General features: G+C 42.7%; 3 protein-coding genes across 20 annotated transcripts in view; 2 read left to right on the top strand and 1 right to left on the bottom strand.

The window, feature by feature from the left end:
* The window catches only part of LOC117646914 (lipase 3-like), a 10,499-nt gene extending 5,555 nt beyond the window's left edge, over window positions 1–4,944 (bottom strand). The window contains exons 1-2 of one of the 2 annotated variants that reach the window (XM_034388261.1): window positions 4,810–4,944; window positions 1,725–1,778 (exon numbers count right to left, since the gene is read on the bottom strand). In XM_034388261.1, coding sequence (XP_034244152.1) covers window positions 1,725–1,759 — 35 coding nt within the window. In that variant the 5' untranslated portion in view covers window positions 1,760–1,778; window positions 4,810–4,944. Of the gene's footprint in view, window positions 1–1,724; window positions 1,779–3,252; window positions 3,363–4,809 lie in introns of those variants that run through there. The other variant, XM_034388262.1, reaches the window with a different exon arrangement.
* LOC117646912 overlaps window positions 1–18,972 on the top strand; it is a 26,338-nt gene extending 7,366 nt beyond the window's left edge. For 2 of the 17 annotated variants that reach the window (XM_034388247.1, XM_034388238.1), the window contains exons 2-10: window positions 7,092–7,261; window positions 7,459–7,554; window positions 8,099–8,293; window positions 9,840–10,039; window positions 10,678–10,843; window positions 12,002–12,227; window positions 15,096–15,327; window positions 16,290–16,542; window positions 18,592–18,972. In XM_034388247.1, coding sequence (XP_034244138.1) covers window positions 7,190–7,261; window positions 7,459–7,554; window positions 8,099–8,293; window positions 9,840–10,039; window positions 10,678–10,843; window positions 12,002–12,227; window positions 15,096–15,327; window positions 16,290–16,542; window positions 18,592–18,657 — 1,506 coding nt within the window. In that variant the 5' untranslated portion in view covers window positions 7,092–7,189 and the 3' untranslated portion in view covers window positions 18,658–18,972. Of the gene's footprint in view, window positions 1–3,290; window positions 3,422–3,983; window positions 4,003–5,026; window positions 5,049–5,103; window positions 5,123–5,201; window positions 5,227–5,690; window positions 5,710–6,055; window positions 6,268–6,323; window positions 6,558–6,647; window positions 7,003–7,067; window positions 7,262–7,458; window positions 7,555–8,098; window positions 8,294–9,839; window positions 10,040–10,677; window positions 10,844–12,001; window positions 12,228–15,095; window positions 15,328–16,289; window positions 16,543–18,591 lie in introns of those variants that run through there. The other 15 variants (XM_034388235.1, XM_034388234.1, XM_034388242.1 and 12 more) reach the window with 15 other exon arrangements.
* LOC117646926 overlaps window positions 7,767–18,972 on the top strand; it is a 47,235-nt gene continuing 36,029 nt past the window's right edge. Inside the window, exon 1 of the mRNA XM_034388308.1 lies at window positions 7,767–7,785. The gene's annotated coding sequence lies outside the window, so the exon portion shown is untranslated. The remainder of the gene's footprint in view (window positions 7,786–18,972) is intronic.

Raw genomic sequence — 18,972 nt, 5'->3', positions numbered from 1 at the left:
AACCCGAATCCCAACTATGTTTAATTTCACATGATAACATTCGGTTTGGACCCCATGAAGTTTTTGGGGGTCACCTAAAATGGGAGTAATGGGCCTCTAAAATTGTCTCAAGTTACCCCGTCATTTGGGGTAACTTGAGACACTCCTAGTTTTCACTTAGCTTTTTCACGGAAGTGGGGTTTTTGCCAGTCCATACTGATTTTCTGAGACATTTAACTTATTTTCAATGAAAAGTACTACTTGTGGAATATATTAGAAGATTTTAGATCGTTATATTAAGATTTTTTCATCAAAGTCACATTTGGTAATTTGAGGGATAACGGCACTTCAGAAGCGCAACGATTCTCCCAGTTCACATCCAACCCTGTCAACTAAGTACAGCGATTCTCTCATTTCGCATTCAACCCTGACACCTGTTAAGACATTTTTCGTTATTTCTACGTACACAAGTCCATTCCTGCAAAGGTATATAGTCTTAGTCAATTTTTAAAATTTACTCAAAATCCCTTAACTATTTTTACAGTTGTTTTTCTTCAAAAAATCGACGGTTCTTGGGCTATAAGTTGTCCGATTTCAATGACATTTAGCTCGTTGGAAAGATAATTAAATTACCCATCTTTTGAGACTTCAAGATTTATTGTGTCTCGTCTGGTCCGTGAGTAGTTGAGAAAACACTCCAACTTTACGCTGCATATCCACTTGGGACCCTCTACACTCTACACTGTCTAAAAAAGTGATTCCCGATCAAATGCGGCTTAGTTTTGATCTTAGAACGGAGAGGTCCGTTACTTTAAATCACCCTGTAGTACATGGAGGTGCCAGTGTCAAGTTACGCCACTCAACTTCCGTCAAATTCAATGAAGTTTGGTGTCTCAAGTTACCCCGCACAGTTACCATTTTCTATAAAAGTCAGTATTACCCGATGAATGATGTGTTTCCCTCAAAACCAATGCTGCATTTAGAATGTTGAAATAATGGGGTTGAAAGATGCTATGGTCATTTGGGTCTCAGCAAGACGTGTTTCGAGTACCATGGGAGACTTGTAACACTTCTCTAAAATTTTCAAATTTACTAAAATTGAAAAATCGTTATAGATCTGACCAGCTTGGTCCTAACCCGCCATGCAAACGCTTAATCGTCTTTTCAAAGAAGTATGAAAAAAAGTGCTGGGGCAGTTTTGCCCTCCGAATGTGCCGAGCCAGGTGGCAGCTCCGAAAAGGTGGAAGTTACCCTTGCTGTCTCAAGTTACCCCGGTTTACGGTATTAAACGTTGTTCCGTGGCATCAGCGGTTCATTACACGCCAGTTGTCAGGCCAGTACATACGGCATTTGAAGTAAAATGTGGGGTGTGCAGTTCTTCCCCTGTCTAGTTTTTCCCCGCCCTGACCCTAATTTCTTTGACAAGTCCGTCCGAGACGCAGATGCGTTTCTGATAAGCTCATCAGACATCGGCAAAGACTTAGTCTTACATTTATAGAAATGACTTCCTTGGTCAAGAGATCATTGATTTCTCATGAAAATATATTCTTCTTCCAACTCTCCAGAACGTTGTTCTTGGATCAAGATGTTTTCCAAGTAATGGTAATAATAATAAACTTTACGTGAAGAATAACTACTAGGCCTAGGGGACAATTATTTGAACTAACTGCTTGCTGCACTTATCCACAATGAGAGTACCTTTGGATAAGTACCTATGAAAGTTGGTATTTCCAGTGCAATCTTACCCGAAAAGAAGCAGCAGCACACTTATCCTTGCCATCTTGCCAGGTGGGTTGGCTCTGCAATTTCCAATGACACGCAGAATTAAATTTCTGTAGGACGTATATGAGTGCGGACACCATCGTAACTAAACGATCTCGACAAACTGCTGGGCTTTGGAAAAATGAATAAGCACTCGGGGTAGGGTAACGTGCCCAGTGATGGCCAGGGTACCAGTGATGGCCACTTCACACTTTGCGCTCACTTTCCATGGAAAGTGGATGCATCCAGGCGAGATTAGCTAAAGAATTGAGCTTTTGAGGTTTTGTACTGTCACCTATTGGCAACACAACGCCGAAAAAATTTCAGCTTTTTAGTGTTGTGGACGGCCGCACGGCCGCAGCGCGCTGAACACTGCGTTCTCAGCCGGTCGAACGTTGCTTTCCTTACCGGCCCAGATTAGCGCAGGCTTTGACGGCGTCGCTTGTCATTTGTGAATATGAGGTCCGTGGAAGAGAAACATCACGTCAGAGGAATCGAAAGAGGGCAAGTTAACCATAGCATGCAAGTTTTTTTGAAATTTCGTTAAATTTGAGGGAAAAGGGGTGGTGGCCAGTACTGGGCAGGCAAAACAGTGCACAGCCAGTGATGGCCACACTAGTGTGTTGAAGCATACTTTGCAACGAGCGATGCGACAACGTGCATGTCCGTCTAGTTTGTTGCCTGAAATATCTTGGTTTTGACCGGCATCTCACTCCGCCTGCCTCATGGGGACCGGAATTCGCGGTACCATGGAAACTGTTTAGACACCGTATGTATAATAAATTTTGTTTTTAAGTCAAAATTTTAAATATGCGACAGAAACAATTCGATTTCAGAAACGTGTTCACCTCAACAAGATGAACAAAAAATGTTTGGCATGTATTCGGTTCAGGCTTGATTTTCAGAAGTTATCGGCCTTGAAAGAGGAAAAATGATGCATTTTGCACCTTTTTCCACTTTGGACACTGATAAACCTTTGAATTTGAAGTCTGTACCTATAAACATGCTTAACATTATATGTTCACCTTCTCGAGGTCAAATCATTTCGGAAACCAAATCTTTTCTATACCAAACTTGAAATTTTAACTTTAATCCTATATTTATGGTATACACACAAGTAGATTCCAGTTCCCAGGGTTACACTGATTTCCGTTTCCTAAGACACAGCGACCCCTCTAGCTTTGAACACGGTACAAACCAGCCGAAATTGGGTTCAATAACTGTCAAAAACGAAAACAAGACGCTCAAACCCTAATGTGGCCATCACTGGGCCGGGACCCTGGCTATCACTGGGCAAAAGGTGGCCATCACTGGGCAAACTGTACTGATATTTTGGTTTATTTTTTCTCAAAGAATAAATTTTATTTTGATGGTTTCTAACCTTGGGAACGTTTACTCTATCCTTCTTGTATGTTCCTGGAAATTTTCATACCGGTACGACGTGCGGGACACTTAGTAAAGGGGTTAAAGGCGCATCAGTGCGCTAAAAGTGGCCATCACTGGGCACCTTACCCTACACTGTGAATGGAACAAAGCGACACACTTCCCAGCTGCCGCCTCCTTTGACGCGACCATTTTCGGGGACTCCACGCTTCAAGGCCACCCGGGTAGGCCAGGCCGCTCGGCCATCACACGTCAGAGCGCAGCCCGCCAGGCGCGCCAAACACTGCTAAATGAGGAGGTACACAACTCTGGTAGACTTTTATAATGCATTATGCACTTTTTAAGCTTAACTACACAGAGAAAACCTTACAAACTATTTTGGGCCTTTCAAAGAAAAGCAGTTTGTGTAACAAAGTATTTTGAGCATACGTAAGCTTACAAAGAAAATACCTCGTAATTTACAAACTAGTTCTTCGTATAACAAAGTATATTAGTTTGTTATATGTATGCTCAAAATACTTCGTAAGGTTTTAAGAGTGTATGCATGCACTGATAGATACGTGCGTAAGGTGTGTAAAAATATTGTGCATAACTTTGTTCATTTTATTCATTTTCCTACATAAAATACAGTGCGTCATTTATTTCTTACGAAATTTGATATTATTTTTAAGCATAAGGTTAGAGGCTCCGAATTAGAGCTCGATCGGAAGTCGGGAAAACATCAACAAGAACCACGTATGCGAAATTCGTGAGCGCCTGCGTCACAGTTCTGCCGCTTACACAGAGTTATATTCTCTCATTTTCAGTCGCTATTGCCCTTCTTGATGTCCAATATGCTGCCTGTCCAACAGTCGTGAAATGACAACAAGTTTGCACAATGTAAACAGTGATTCATAGGAAATTTGACCGAGGGCATTTGAGAACACGAAGACGCGGCTGCCAGTCAGCGCAGTGGTGTCATTGGGCGTATACGGGGGTATACGGCGTAGACTGTCCATTTTTTTTAAGGCCACCGTATACACAGTTCCGCATGTAAGAGTATACGCTAAGTTCCCGGGTATACGGCGGGGCATTAATTTCAGGCCAGGGCGACCAACACACGGCTTCGTCCTCTGAAAAGGTTGGCTGATAAGTTTCCCGTAAGCTCAGCTGAGTGCGAGAGGGGATTCTCCATCGTGAATCTCATCTGCACTGATCTTAGGACTCGGCTAACCGTACCGCACGAGGGGGTATGCACTCGCGTAATAGTCGGTTCACTCTATCTGTAATAGCACGCGTAATAATACGCGTAATAGTCGCGTAATAGCCGAAATTGACAAAATTTTATCAATTTTGGTGTGTTTTAGGCCGTTTTTAGCTAGATTCCGATTAATTTGTGGCGTAATGGAGCGTAATAGCGTAATAGTCGGTACACAGGTTCAGAGAGCGCATACCCCCTCGGTACCGCACCTTTCCAGCCTGATGTTTTTCAATATAAATGGCCCACCACTAGCGCAAGTCCGGCCAGATCAGTACGTCAGGAAATGGCTTATCAAACACATAAGTGCCTCCCAACCTCCCCCGAGAAAAACAACTGCTTCTGTTTCTACGAAATTCTTTTGGTCTTTGATGTAAATTAATTGATTGATGCGTATACGCCGTATACCCCCGCATACATTCTTGGTCCGCCACCGACCGTATACTCACGAAAAAAAAATCCAATGACACCGCTGAGTCAGCGAGAACACTTGAGAAGCACTGCACAGCGCGGCGCAGCTCAGGACGCGGCAAAATTCACAATTCACTTTTCACGTTTATCTCGAACTCACCCGCAGTTGCGCGGGGACTGGGCGAGAAATCTATTCGCTTCCTCGCCTCGCGCGGTTTGAGGAAGACTGACTCCAGTTCGCTGATTAGGCTATTGCTGGCAGCGTCTATCGCGCGGAGTGGGCGACTTCTCTTTTTGCTTTGACAATCGTTTCCTGGCTGGATCACCTTCGATCCAACTGTTCCGCAGGGCGTAAATTTCTCAGACTCACTGATTTTCCAAGATTCTCAGACTCACCGATTTTCCAAGATAAACAACGAACAAATTTATAAATCAATGACATTTGTATTGCATTGGTAGCCCTATGAAAAAATTAATGCATTATAAGTGCATTAATTATTGTGTTTGCATCAGCGCATTTATCGATCTATTAGCGTAGTTCTCATTTTATCACACCAAAACTTGTGATAATCTGGGCCCTGACCGGCCAAAACCTAAGAGACTTATTTCATTTTTAATGCGATGATTTTTTATTGCTGCCACAGATGCAATAATTTAAAGGAATCGCATTAGCCTTTTTAACGCAGCAAATTGTTTGAAACTTATCACATTACACTGTGGCAAAAAGCTACGGAAAATTCTGTAAACAGCTTGTGGTAATTCTCCGTAGGCCCCTTATCAATATTCTCCGTAGGCTCTTACAGTATTTTCTGTAGGACCGCACAGTATTCTCCGTAGGACCGCACAGTGATCTCCGTAGGACTATACAGTCTTCGAGGTCCTACGGAGAAGACTGTGCGGATTTACAGAGAATACTGTGCGGCCCTACGGAGAATACTGTAAGAGCCTACGGAGAATATTGATAAGAGGGCTACGGAGAATCCTGGCAAAAAAATTAACAGGATTTTCCGTACCTTTTTGCCACAGTGTAAAAATATCAGTGCTGTCTTTTCTCCCTCATGTTTTAGTTCAGCATCCAATAGGGTACTCCAATGAATCTTGAAACGGAAGAAGAATATAAAAGTAAGCCTTCAATAAACGGATTCTGCGCATGCGCAGAAGCTGTTTTTAGGGCTTACTTTTCTTCTTCCGTTTCAAGATTCATTAGAGTACCCCTTTTGGAGCACCTTTCACACATTCTCATACTGTCAGGATTGTATCGTGCGCCTACTACACTCTTATCCTCCTGAGGCATTTCTTTTAGTTAAGTGTTGAAGCCTGGATGCGTTAATAGGTTTTCGATTCTTGATTTTGTAAACGGAGTGTGCTCAGTGGCTTATTAAGACCTGTAATTTTGGACAACCCTTTCTGCAAAATGTAACGTAAAGTTTCAATTTTTTTTAAAAAAGCACTTCTGCGTCGAAGAGCTCTTTTCTGTTTTGAAGACATTGCTTTTGGTATTAGCTTGAGGCTGGTTGTGAGAGGCAGTCAGTGAAGAGGGTTGAAAATAAAAGTGCCCGGGTTGTGACGTTACGCTAGGTCATGTGCCACAATGTGCCACTCACCAGCTCACTACTAGCTCGGAGGAAATGTGAACGATGCGAGTAATCGCTAAGAGTTTGAGATTCGCGGAGAGGCTCAGGTTCCACCACTTGTTAGCTGTCGTTTGACGCTGATTGATCAAACCACTGTTAGTGCTCCAACAGGGTACTCCAATGAATCAAGAAACAGAAGAAGAAGGACAAAAGTAAGCCTTAAAAGCAACTTCTGGGCATGCGCACCGGGTGGTGGGGTAACGTCTGCGCATACTTGGGGTGGTGGGGCGCTGACGGTATTTTCAGGACTTACTTTTGATCTCCTTCCGTTTCAAGATTCATTGGAGTACTCTATATTGCCTCCGTAACAAACTGTTCACTAAGAATTTTTGACGAGCATTATTTTAGGGCATATCTTCTGGTGTGAATACTTTGGGTCTTACAGTGTAGATGCAACTTGCACTGTGAAACCAATGTCACTGCAATTCCGCGAACCGTTCAAAAAGCATTATCGTAACAGTTAAAGTGATTCTTTATACGTTAGCACGCCCTGGGTGAGAGCTTTGGAAGCAAGTGCAGTGCTTCATTGAATTCTGATATTATTTCAATAAATAGTGTCGCATTATCAAAAATGACACTCAAGACTTCAACCTGATGGTAAACGTTTAATTCTTCATGCAAGGAATTTGTACCGAACAGTTCGCCAATCTACCCATTTTCAGCGATTTCGCTGCGGCGTGTTTCAGCCCTCCACTAGACAACCTACAGCCGGGCCCTGCCCAAGTTCGTCGCTCCATCGACTAACTGCCGCCGTCTTCGTGGGTCGGTGCTCTTCTTCGCCGCAATGCTGACTCGGCGACGAGCGAAGTTGATGAGGCTGGCTGCGGAACAGGAACCGCCCCCAGAGGTCATTGAGGTACGTACTCCATTAGCCATTTAACGATAACACTGTGCAAAAAAAAGAAGTGTGAATAGTACAACATAAGTATTTATAAGTATACACAACGAAAACTGTGAAAAAAAGTGTATGAGGATCGTAGAAAATACAACGATACTGGTTGTCTTCCTTACCAAGGATGCTTGCATTGCAATGATTTTGCTTTTCACTTGCAGCTGGAACCCGCGACCCAGATAAATGATCTGAGCGACCCGTCCCTTGAATTGGTGTTCTCCTTCTTGGATGTAAACAGCCTTATAACAGCATCGCAGGTGAGTGCCTTTTCGGCTTGGGCATATGCTTGTCCAAGTACGCAACTATTGACGTACTCACTTCCAAAGATGCGTACTTGACAGATACTTCTTTGAGAGTGTACTTGCAAGTACACCTTGTACAGAGTGCGAAGCATGGATCTTCGTGTGAGCTTATTGATTGTACGTCACTTTCTTGGGACTTCTTAGAATTGCTGTGCTTTGTACACTCAAAATTCTTGTGGACTTTTTGTCGATAAATATTGCCATGTACAAATTTTGACATAAATTAGATACTTTTTTGTATTAACTGCAGCACAACCCGTTAATAGTGTCCCTAATTTATTTATAAAATTGTACATCGCTCACATGTGCACGAATACGACAATAATTATTAGTTTTGGGCAATGAACAGGGTAAAAACAATTCCTGGATTTCTCAGATAGCCTATTTTAAAGACATAGGCGATTTCGGGCGTTTCCCTAGGGGGTTCCTGGGAAAACCAGGAACCGTTTTTACCGTGAAGGTACAGAGACATTTGGAGTGTGGCCTGATGACGCTCCAGGTGTGCTCGCGGTGGCGAGACCTCTGCAGTTCCCGGGGGGTGTGGCGCTGCCGGTCGGTGCCGTACGAGTTCGACTACGACAGCGATGCCCACGACTACCGGGTGATCAAACTGCTCCGGCGCGAGCACGGCGTGGTCCGCTACACCAAGCTGTCCATTGCCACCTCCAGCTACATCTCCCGCGTCCAATTCTTGGTGAGTTCAGTCCCCGTAGCCACCTTCCTTTAACCCGTTTTTTTTTTATCAACACGTTTTTATTTCTGTTTTAATTTGAAGGGATATTGAAGTCAGAGCCTGGACCAACGCTTTGTAGGCTAGTGGGCTAGGAGACTGGTAGAGGCGACCAGAACTCTTGACGGGTTTTGGGCTCCTGAGTCGCTAAACAACCGAAGTGTGACCCCACCAATTGACCTTTCCAGGCTAAGCTTCTCGTGCGATAACCTAAACTTTGCGCCGCCACACTTCAAGAACCAACTTGTTAGGAGCAAAATGGGGCTGAACTCAGTGTTATTGGTACTCAAGTTAACATTCTGTTCAACTCCGTTTCGCCGCAAATAAGCTGGATCTTTAAGTGTGGCGGCGCAAAGATTCGGGTTTTTGACCTAAGAGCTTATCCTGGAAAGGTCTATTGATTCCTCTTTCGGAGAGCAATCTATTGGTAGGGTCACACGCTCGGTTTGAGTCCCAATTAGCGACTCTAGAGCCCACAAGGCGTGTAGAATTTTGGCCGCCTCCAGCGCACAGTGGTTTAAAATGCTATTTTCGGGGGAATAAGTCCTAGCAAGCGTCCCGTGCGACCAAATGCTACCAGAATTGAACTGAATCATCGGTAGGCAATAGGCAAAGACTGGTTCAAAGGAAAAGGCGGTCCGATAAATATTGGATTTACAATGCTGAAATAATGAGAAAAATAGCAAAATTAGAAGAAAAATGACAGAATTGACAAAAAAAGAAAAACTAAAAAATGCTCAAAATACTTAGTTTTAACTTCTGAGCCGCATTAAATCATTTTGTTACTAAGAAAAACAAAATATTTGAAAAGAAAAACAATCCCACTTATGTTTTTTTCATTTTGAATGGTGTACACCAGAAGCCAATAGCCCCAAAACTAGTCAATTTGGCACGTTTTTGTAGTGTTGATCCCCTTGCGTTTCGTGTTGCGGACGAGTGCGGAAAAGTTATCATCGGGGCATCTTAATATACATGTAAGGGAAGCGCCTCGCACCAATAACTCCGCCCCATCGGGCCCCATCGATGTCCGAAACTCCAAAAGTGTGTTTTTTAATGTGTTGAACGCATTTGTAGCAAAAACCCGCCACCGTGAGCTAAACCGCGAACGAAATGTTGCCCTGTGTGCTGCTATCCTTTGATTAATGATGATACGAAAAGAAAAACACGCCAGCATACCAGTAGCATCGCTCTGATAGGAAAAATAAGGGTAGGGAACATCTAAGAAAATTAGATGAATTTGACCAAAATACAAAAGACTAAAATCAAACCCTTCCCAGTGGCTCCCAGCGTCATATAAAAATCTATAAACGTCATTTTATATTGTATTAGAGTATTATAGTTCCTTTCCCACCCCCCAGAATGCCCCCTGCGACACTTTTGAAAAAACGATTTATTCCCCCTAAAACAGGATTTTAAACCACTGTGCAGCGTTCTTCTGCCCCACTGTGCAAAGTCGTGCGTTTCATGACTTCATGTCCGTCTCATTAACCTCAACGTTCTTGTTTTTCAGGACAACGGTGAAAAGCTGTCGGTTTGGACCGGGTCGTCGCTGATGGTCCTGCTCTGCCTGCGACACCTCCTAAAAGACGGGGTCACGTCCCTGCATCTCAATGAAAGTCGCCACTCGGTTTCCAAGGTGGAGGCTCTGGTTCTTTGGGAAACGATCGCCAACAAGAAGTCCATCTGTTCCTTGCAAATCACTTTGAAGAGGTAAGGCGAGGAGTCGGGTCAGTGGGTTGCACTCACCAAATTCTTGTGGACTTTATGCATAATGATGCATGCACAGACACGTGCGTAAGGTGTGTACAATATTATGCATCACTGTGTACTTTTTATGCATCTTCCCGCCCAAAATGTTCATAGTGCCATTCATACGTACGTATCTGTGTAGCTCAACTACGCTTAAAAAGTGCATAATTATTATGCATTTAAGAAGTCAACAAGAATTTAGTCTTGAGACTAAGCTCACTCTCGGTCTTTTACTGAATACTTCTCATTAGCTGTCGCACTTCTGTAAGTATCCATACACCTAGTATTTTTTGTCAGTATTATTGAGCAATTGCTAATTACTGTTCTGACTTAACCGTTTTCTAAGTAAACTACAAAGAAATTTTCAAGTATTTAAGAACGAAATGCTTGGTGTTATGGTTGCTTAGAGAAAGGCGTCTGCTGATGAGAAATAGTCAGTAAAAGGTTGAGAGTGCAACCTGGCTAACATTCCTTGCTTAGCCTGCTCGTATGTTGTTGACGGTGGCTGAACGATCAGGTCCCGGTGTAGCAATGGGGCAGCTTCGAGACGCACTGTGAAACTCGGACGCAGAATGATCTTCTTCTCTCTTATGTCGCAGAAACAGCAACTTGCTGGGGACCACGTTCGTCTGGCCACAGGGAAGTCTCACGCACGAAGTCATGCTGTCATGTGACGAAGCGATGTCGGGACAACTGTGCCGTCCGATCAGTTCTTTGCTGCGAGTGAACCGCGACCGCATCACCAAACTCCAAATCGGACCAGAGGTAACTTACTGCACTGTGGCAAAAAAGTAGGCCACACACTAAATGTCATGGGACTTTTTTTGTCCTACGGTTTATGCAGTTTTAAGCACATCCGGTGGTGATGCAATTTTGTGTCCGCCAAGCGGGACAAATTGTCTAGTGAAAGTACAAGTTGCAGCTGGCGCCGGACAAAATGTGTCACCAGACGGGAACAAAATTGTATCAGCGTCGGATGTGCTTAAAACTGCATAAACCGTGGGACAAAAAAAGTCCCATGACATTTAGTGTGCAGACACGGAACATGTCTGGTCAATAATTTGCCGGGACCGTCCCTACTTGCTAACTACGGAACTTCCGTACCTTTTTTTTTGCGTACCCGTTCATGCATACATGGGTTCATATGGAGCAAGTACGGACGTTCCGTACCTTTCTCCGTACTATATTTTCTGTAGTATTTCCGTACAAAAGTACGGAGTTTTTTACAGTGTGCACTCTTATTCCAGAAACGGGACGTGAACGAATGTGACAAAATTATGTCACGTTCTAAGGAGCATTGTGTCACATTCGGTTGAAAGTGGCGAATGAGCTGATTTATTTGCTGATTCACAATCCAAACGAATGTGACACAATGCTGATAGGATTAGGAACGTGACATGTCTCAGTCGTTTCAACGTGATGTCACGTTCCTGGAATGTAAGTATAATCTATGGGATTTTTCGTTCACAGTGCAGTGAGATGCCGATTTCAACGGACCCAGTCCGGGGAAAGTACACTGATTAAGAGTCTTTTTGTCTAACTCACACTCAGAACATTTTTTTCTCTAATGACGGTAATTTGGTTAGCCGAAAACTGAAACAGTGATATCCGTGTGCTGACGTTTTCTGACCGGAAAAAAATGCATCTTTTCCTTTAATGTGATCCAACCTTGTGGTTTGTTTATTTATTGAGGAGTCGCAAAGAGTCAGTAGTGCATTGTTTGAGTTTGAGTTTGACATGTCCACCGAAAGTAGCTCAAAGAAGGCAAAACAAGATCCATCGTAAATCCAAATCACTAAAAGATGATACTTACCAGATTCAATCCGCAGTTCTCATAGTGATTTTCTGCCTAGATTTTAATATGCTCAGACTCTTTCATTCATCGATTTTACTTGTGTTCATTTTGTCGTTCATGTTTCCCAGGACCAACAGGCGTTGCTGGACTGCAAGCCAACGCGTTTGCGAAATCTGAAGGCGGTCCTGTTGCCCAGCTTGCTGCAAGTCTTGCAGCCCATGGGTTGCCTCACGTACCTGTTCCTGCATTCGCAGAAGCGGAACGAAGCGAGGTCTCGCTACGTTCTCAGGATTCTGCTTGCCATGCCCAATTTGCGGCGATCCCTGAGGCGCATCGACATCACGGTATCACCAGGTATTTATCTACTTTTGTGGGGGGGGGGGGCAGCGTAACGTTACAGTGAACCCTAATATAAGAGTATGTTTCTGGAGTACAGACAATTAGGTCTTTCCTTGAGAAATTTGGCGCAATGTTCTAGACTTACGTAGGCTGCGTTGCAGGAAAAGGGCGGGGGGGGGGGGGGGTAGGGGTAGGGAAAAAGTGTCCCAAAGTGCGTGCACTGTCAGAAATTTTGTCGTAAATTAGCGACAAAAACGTCGCTAATTTTGGTAGCGACAAGAATCGTTCTGAAACTATTTGGTCGTAACTGAACGACAAAATAATCATTTCTCTACGACAATGTCGTAATCGCGATTACATATTTTGAAATCTGAAATCCCCGAAAAGTAGATGAAAAGTTGCAATTTTGCTCGCTTATTTACGATTTGTGTCGTTCATTTACGATTCTTTACACAAATTTACGACAAGATTCGTAAATGTACGACTGAAGTCATAACTGCACGACATACTCAATAGATAAATTACGATCGTTCGTAAACTAACGATTAAGTTGTAAATTTACGACGTAATTCGTTTCAAAACGGAACGTCTCGCTATCAAAATTAGCGACAAATTTGTCGTAAATTTACGACTCAAGTCGTATATTTACGACTTGAGTCGTAACACAATATGTCGTTTTAAAACGACATAATTGATCTACAAAATGTCGTAAATTTACGACTATTTTTAACAGTGTGACGTTATCACTGGGCGGGCCCTCTAACGAAGATTGCAGGAGTGAAACTCTGTCGCTTGGTTTGCACACTACACAATAGTCCTCAATAGACCCTTTCAGTCGTCGCCGAGTGAAGAACAAAAGTCATCAAAGAGCCGGAAACCAGTAGGCACGGTCCTGGCGGTTCCTGGCCTTTCGATTACTTTTGTTCTTCACTCGGCGGCGACTCCACACATGCTTTTCGTTAAAATTGTGCGATTCTGCCAACAAATCGGTGCGAAAAAGTTCACAATGTCTGTGAGACCAATACACACTAAATGTCTTGGGACTTTTTGTGTCCGCCAGGCGGGACAAATTGTCTGGTGAAAGTACAATTTGCAGCAGGCGTCGTACAAAATGTGTCTCCAGACGGCTACAAAATTGTATCAGCGTCGGATGTGCTTAAAATTGCATAAATCGTGGGACAAAAAAAGTCCCATGACATTTAGTGTGTACATTCAGCGGGTGGAAACTACTTTTCCGAAACGGGCGTGCAGGCGTTTTGTTATCCATTAACATCGGCCGAACCAAGCGAGCTAGGTAAAATCTGCTTACATTTTCGGAATCATCACAAAATTTGGCAGGGAATAGGGTACTTTCTAGATGGCGAAAGCAAAATGATCATAGTTATTTTGAAGCCTAAAAACAAATGTGTTGCGAAATATGGCCCTGATCCCATGTCTCGCACTGTCGCGGTTTGCTCAAAATGACTGATTTGGAAACGTTAATGTGGGCGAACGGAGCGTCGTATCACAAATCCGAAAACAGATTTGGAATCCTCCAGTCTTTTACCATGATATAGGCTATATGCGTTCTTGTGAATTTTCAGATTTCATCCTGATAACTGTCGGTGAATTTCAGTCGATTACGTGTTTACAACAAACATTTGCGTGGCTCAAGTACCGACCATTTTCGGGGATCGTTGCCGTAAGAAGGAGTGGCTACCTACTCCATCTATATAGCCTATACATTGGCAATTTTTTTGAGGATTTCAAATCTGGTCTCAGATTTGTGATACGACACCCCGTTCGTTCACATTAACGTTTTCAAGTCGAAAATGTTACTCGACGAGACATGGGATTTTTGGTCTTTCTGAAACATTTTCGTTTTTAGGCTTCAAAATAACCATGATAATTTTGGTTTCGCCATCTAGAAAGTACCCTATTCCCTGTCAAATTTTGTGCTGATTCCGAAAATGTAAGCAGATTTTACCTAGCTCGCTTGGTTCGGCCGATGTTAATGGATAACAAAACGCCTGCACGCCCGTTTCGGAAAAGTAGTTTCCACTCGCTGGTACATTTGGTGTTTTCAAGAACTCCTTGTGGAGGTGAATGCCTGACACTCTGAGACTCGTATTGACTTTTTATCTTTTGCCATAAAGGTTTTTGTGCAAACGTAATATGTACTATTTTCTCTTTGGCTATTCACTATTTTGTTCGTTGTGTAATATTTAAAGTCCATTAAACCGGACTTAATGTCATTTGCTATGTACTTTTCAATTTCTATACACACTAAATGTCATGGGACTTTTTTTGTCCCACGGTTTATGCAATTCTAAGCACATCCGACGCTGATACAATTTTGTTCCCGTCTGGTGACACATTTTGTCCGGCGCCAGCTGCAACTTGTACTTTCAAAAGACAATTTGTCCCGCCTGGCGGACACAAAATTGCATCACCACCGGATGTGCTTAAAATTGCATAAACTGTAGGACAAAAAAAAGTCCCATGACATTTAGTGTGTATGCTCTATTGACAATTATATCCCTAAAACGATCAAAATTGTGCATAGTTAAGAAGGAAATAGTACACACTAAATGTCATGGGACTTTTTTTGTCCGACGGTTTATGCAGTTTTAAGCACATCCGACGCTGATACAATTTTGTCCCCGTCTGGTGACACATTTTGTCCGGCGCCAGCTGCAACTTGTACTTTCACTGGACAATTTGTCCCGCCTGGCGGACACAAAATTGCATCACCACCGGATGTGCTTAAAATTGCTTAAACCGTAGGACAACAAAAGTCCCATGACATTTAGTGTCTACATTTTACGTTTCCTCAAAAACCGCTATAAGCAAGAGAGAAAAAGTCCACATGGGTCTGAGCGTGGACGGTGCGCTTGTCCGCAGACTTCGTGGACGTGGTCGAGAGCGAGTCCTTCCTGGGCCTCGTGGCCGCGTTCGGCGCCTCCTTGCTGTGGGTCCACGTGCGCGGCCTGTGCGCCGCCCTGGCCGACCCGGGCCGCGGACCCGGCGCGCTCAAGGACCTGCTGACGCCGCTGAGCTGCGTCAGGACGCTGCAGCTGGACGTGGAGCCCAGCGCCTTCCCGCTGCACGCCCTGCTCCCCAGGACGGTGGACGGGTGAGTTGCCACACTGTAAATGTCTTACGGTGAATGGCTGCATCAACATGTTATGGTGGAGATTTGCTCCATATTACGAACAAAATTCGTCGAAATATCTATAAGGTACAGTGAATTCTCAATGGTATGTTATGAAGTCAGCTGCACCATAATTTTCACCATAATACACAGAATCTTCACTGTAAATACAACATTTAGAGTGCACGGCACAGGCCCATCATGTTAGAGTCCTATAGTGGTCCTATGTCCGCCCGCTGTGTTAATGCACTTCTTGTCCATATCTGTAGCCGCATTGATGAAGGTGCAAGTGGTGTTCAAGTTCGCACGTAGATCAGGTTATATTTTGTTAACATCCGAGCGCAATTATTGTCCTTCATTTATCTACTTGATTGTACAGCTGCACGACGGCAATAGTAAGGGATTATGGATTAAGAAAGTACATTAACAGTGTAGTAGTGTAACAGTGCACTATCTTGGAAACTTTGTCAGGGCCTTCTGAAGAATGTCCTTTACATTTAGTACCAGATTTGGTGGAGATTTAATTTTGGCTGCCAAACTTAGAGGTCGGATCAGAACTTTGCCAAAACTTCCCCACTTTAGTGCATGTCATCCATTTAATTTTCAGGTAGTCCTTCGGGATTTATTTTCGAGAGTTTGTATTTTAGACTTTCTCTTTTTACTTCTTTTCATGAATGAGTGTAGTTTCCTCTCCTTAACTCCCGTTGCAAGGAAAAACAACCAAAACTGTTTTGCACTAAAATTGAGGCACAATTTGTAATTTTTTTTTGCAAGGTTTCTTAAAAATCCAACTTGGATGAAAGTGTAATTCGTATCGAAATTATTGGGAATTCAGCTGCATTTCATTGAAATTCATCCAAAAGACATGTTGATCAACATTAATGCAAATGTAAAACTTTGAATCAAAATTTTGTGCTGTTTGAAGTTTTTTTCCTCTTGTCCAGTTGCAGCGCCGAGCCCGTCGCGCGGCTGCCGGCCTCGCTGCACATCCTGATGCTGGGCGACCCCAAGAAGTCGGAGCTCCTCTGCGACCCTCGTTGGCTGCAGCTGCTGCGCCGCGTCATGGACGACTACCCGGAGCTCCACGTCATCGTGCTGGGAAGGTGCTTGGAAACGCAGGGCAGCGGCCGTCTCGCCGGGAAGGTGCGCCTCAAGGACACGCTCGTAGTGCCGCACCCTTGCGACCACTACTGCCAGGTAACGGCACAATGTTGTACAGTGAAGATTCTCCATATTATGGTGAAAATGTTCCATATGTTCCATTGAGAATTCACTGTACCTTATAGATATTTTGACGAATTTCGATGGTATTATGGAGTACACTGACAAAAATTTTGTCGTAACTTAGCGACACATTTATCGCTAATTTTTTTAGCGACAAGATTTGTTGTGGAACGAATAGCTTGTTTAACCAAACTCGAACTGGAACTAAAGGATAATTTCACAACGACTAACTTGTAATAACACGTTAGCAGTCTACTTTCAAATACAAGTCGTTGACCAACAACAAATGTTGTTGGTCTACGACAAGTGTTGTAAGTCAGAAAAGATTTTGTAATGTCTGGGACAAGTATTCATGGAGTACTTTTGTCGCTAAATTTATTTTGCCTAGTTCTTTTTTAAATAAAAGTAATGTTGCTATGACTAAAGAAGGCCAATAGATGATTAGTCATAATTTGCTTTGATTGAGCAGATAATTGCAAAAGATTTTGTTTCCATACAAATAGTATCGTTAAGGATGATAACAAGAATTTTGTTCTTCAACGACAAATTGTCGCTTACAAGATTCAACAACATTTCTTTCGCTTTGGTTCATGATAAAATTCTTTGTTTTGGAACGACTAAATTTTCACTCATCTGATTGTTTCTATACAACCATTTTTTAACAGTGTAGTGCCCCAATCGAAGTCAAACCAAACGTGACCCCACAAATGGATGGCTCGCCGAACGAGAAATCCATTGGTGGGGTCACACACTCGGTTCGAGTCCCATTCAGCGACTCAGTAGCTCAAAACGCGTCTTGAATTTTGGCCGCTGGTGCCTGTCTTCCGGCACACTTTAAACCGTTAGCCTTTTTTAGCCATTTAGCTTGCACTGATAGAAAAGATGCTGTTAATTAACAGCATATATCCTGTTAAGTTTTTTAGCAACACTTGTTGTAGAAGAACGGCATATTGTTGGACACTGAGTCGTTATCCAACAGCAGTATTGTAAAAAGGGATGATGGCTCTCTGTATCTGATCTCTGACAATAAGTTGTTGTGTAACAGAATTACTATTTCCAAATGGCACCAACCTGTTCATAAACAACACTTTTCTGTTTTCAAACAAAGAAGTTGTTATACATTTACAAAAAAAATGTCGAGGGTCCTAATAGTCTTATCCAATACTAGCAGTCATTCAGAAACGCTCTTTTCTGTTTACAAACAGCACTGTTCTTCAACGCGGTCTCTCTGTTATTCACAAAAAGGAAATAGGAGTTTCCTGACGGCTCAAACAAGACATTTGTTTTGTAACAGTTCGTGCAGTTCTTGGACAGTTCACCGCTGTTTAAAAATTGGAAGTGTTGCTAAAAAACTTTACAACACAAATGCTGTTCAGAAACAACAGAATTTATTTTGACATAGTTGGAGTTTGATTTGAGCCGTGAGCTGCAAAATGCTCCGGCAAATCTTCAATTGAATGGTGTTGTTTTTAAATGACAGGATACCGTTCCAAAACAACATATATCATTAATTTTACAAACAAGATGTTCTGTTTTCCAGCATTGGAAATCGACTATATTTGTTGTTTTCTCCAATGATGAAACTTGCTGTTTCCTAACAGCATTTGTGCTGTTTTAAGTTCCGATGACACGTGCTGCTTAAAAGCAAATCACTCGTTGGTAAATGTGCTGTTTTCCGACAGTTTCTTTTAACAGTGTGCTGTCATACTGTATGATTACGACGTTTCAGGAATAAAAGTATAATAATTTTCAGAAGCTGTTTTAGGCCACTGACCTGGGAAAACGTTTTGCATTGGGAAGCTGAAAGAGATGTTGATGGAACGGTACAGCGACGTTCGAGATGGACTCTAAATGTTTCGTGATGATCATGTACTGAACGGTTTCAACATAAATGTCACATTTAGATCTTGTTCTTATTTTTTTTTAACTATTAACTCGCATTATTATTCAGTTTAGTCATATAAAAGCTGTTTAGGGCCTTTCCTATCTCAAACTAATTCGTCTCTCTCTCTCTCTCCAAAGGATTGTCAAAACACAGCCGCCAAGAAGAAAGGATACGGAAAAGTGTACATCCGGGACTTGTGCTAGGGAAAGTGTTGAAACGCTGTATTAGTTCCACTCACGTGAATCCGCGTGACATACGGATTCGTGTTCGGTATCTGCGCTCTTCAGAACATCGCTCATGCCTTAATGCAAGCTATACGCATTATGGATTCGTAAACAGACCGAAAGTAACGCAGACTTTTGCGTTTCATTCCTCACGACTGATTAAATATTTTGTAACATGATTTGTAGGTTTTCTCAGTAACTAGAAATGTTTCATGTCTAACTGGTGATTGACAACAGATTATCTTTTGTAAATGTAGTATTTATTTGTTATTAAATGTATTATGGTTCATTTAA

The sequence above is a fragment of the Thrips palmi genome, unplaced genomic scaffold (genome assembly GCF_012932325.1).
Source record: "Thrips palmi isolate BJ-2018 unplaced genomic scaffold, TpBJ-2018v1 HiC_scaffold_2, whole genome shotgun sequence".
In the NCBI taxonomy this organism is placed as follows: Eukaryota; Metazoa; Arthropoda; class Insecta; order Thysanoptera; family Thripidae; genus Thrips; species Thrips palmi.
The sequence above is the reverse complement of the archived record's forward strand: the minus strand, read 5'-3'. Positions and strand labels throughout refer to the sequence as shown.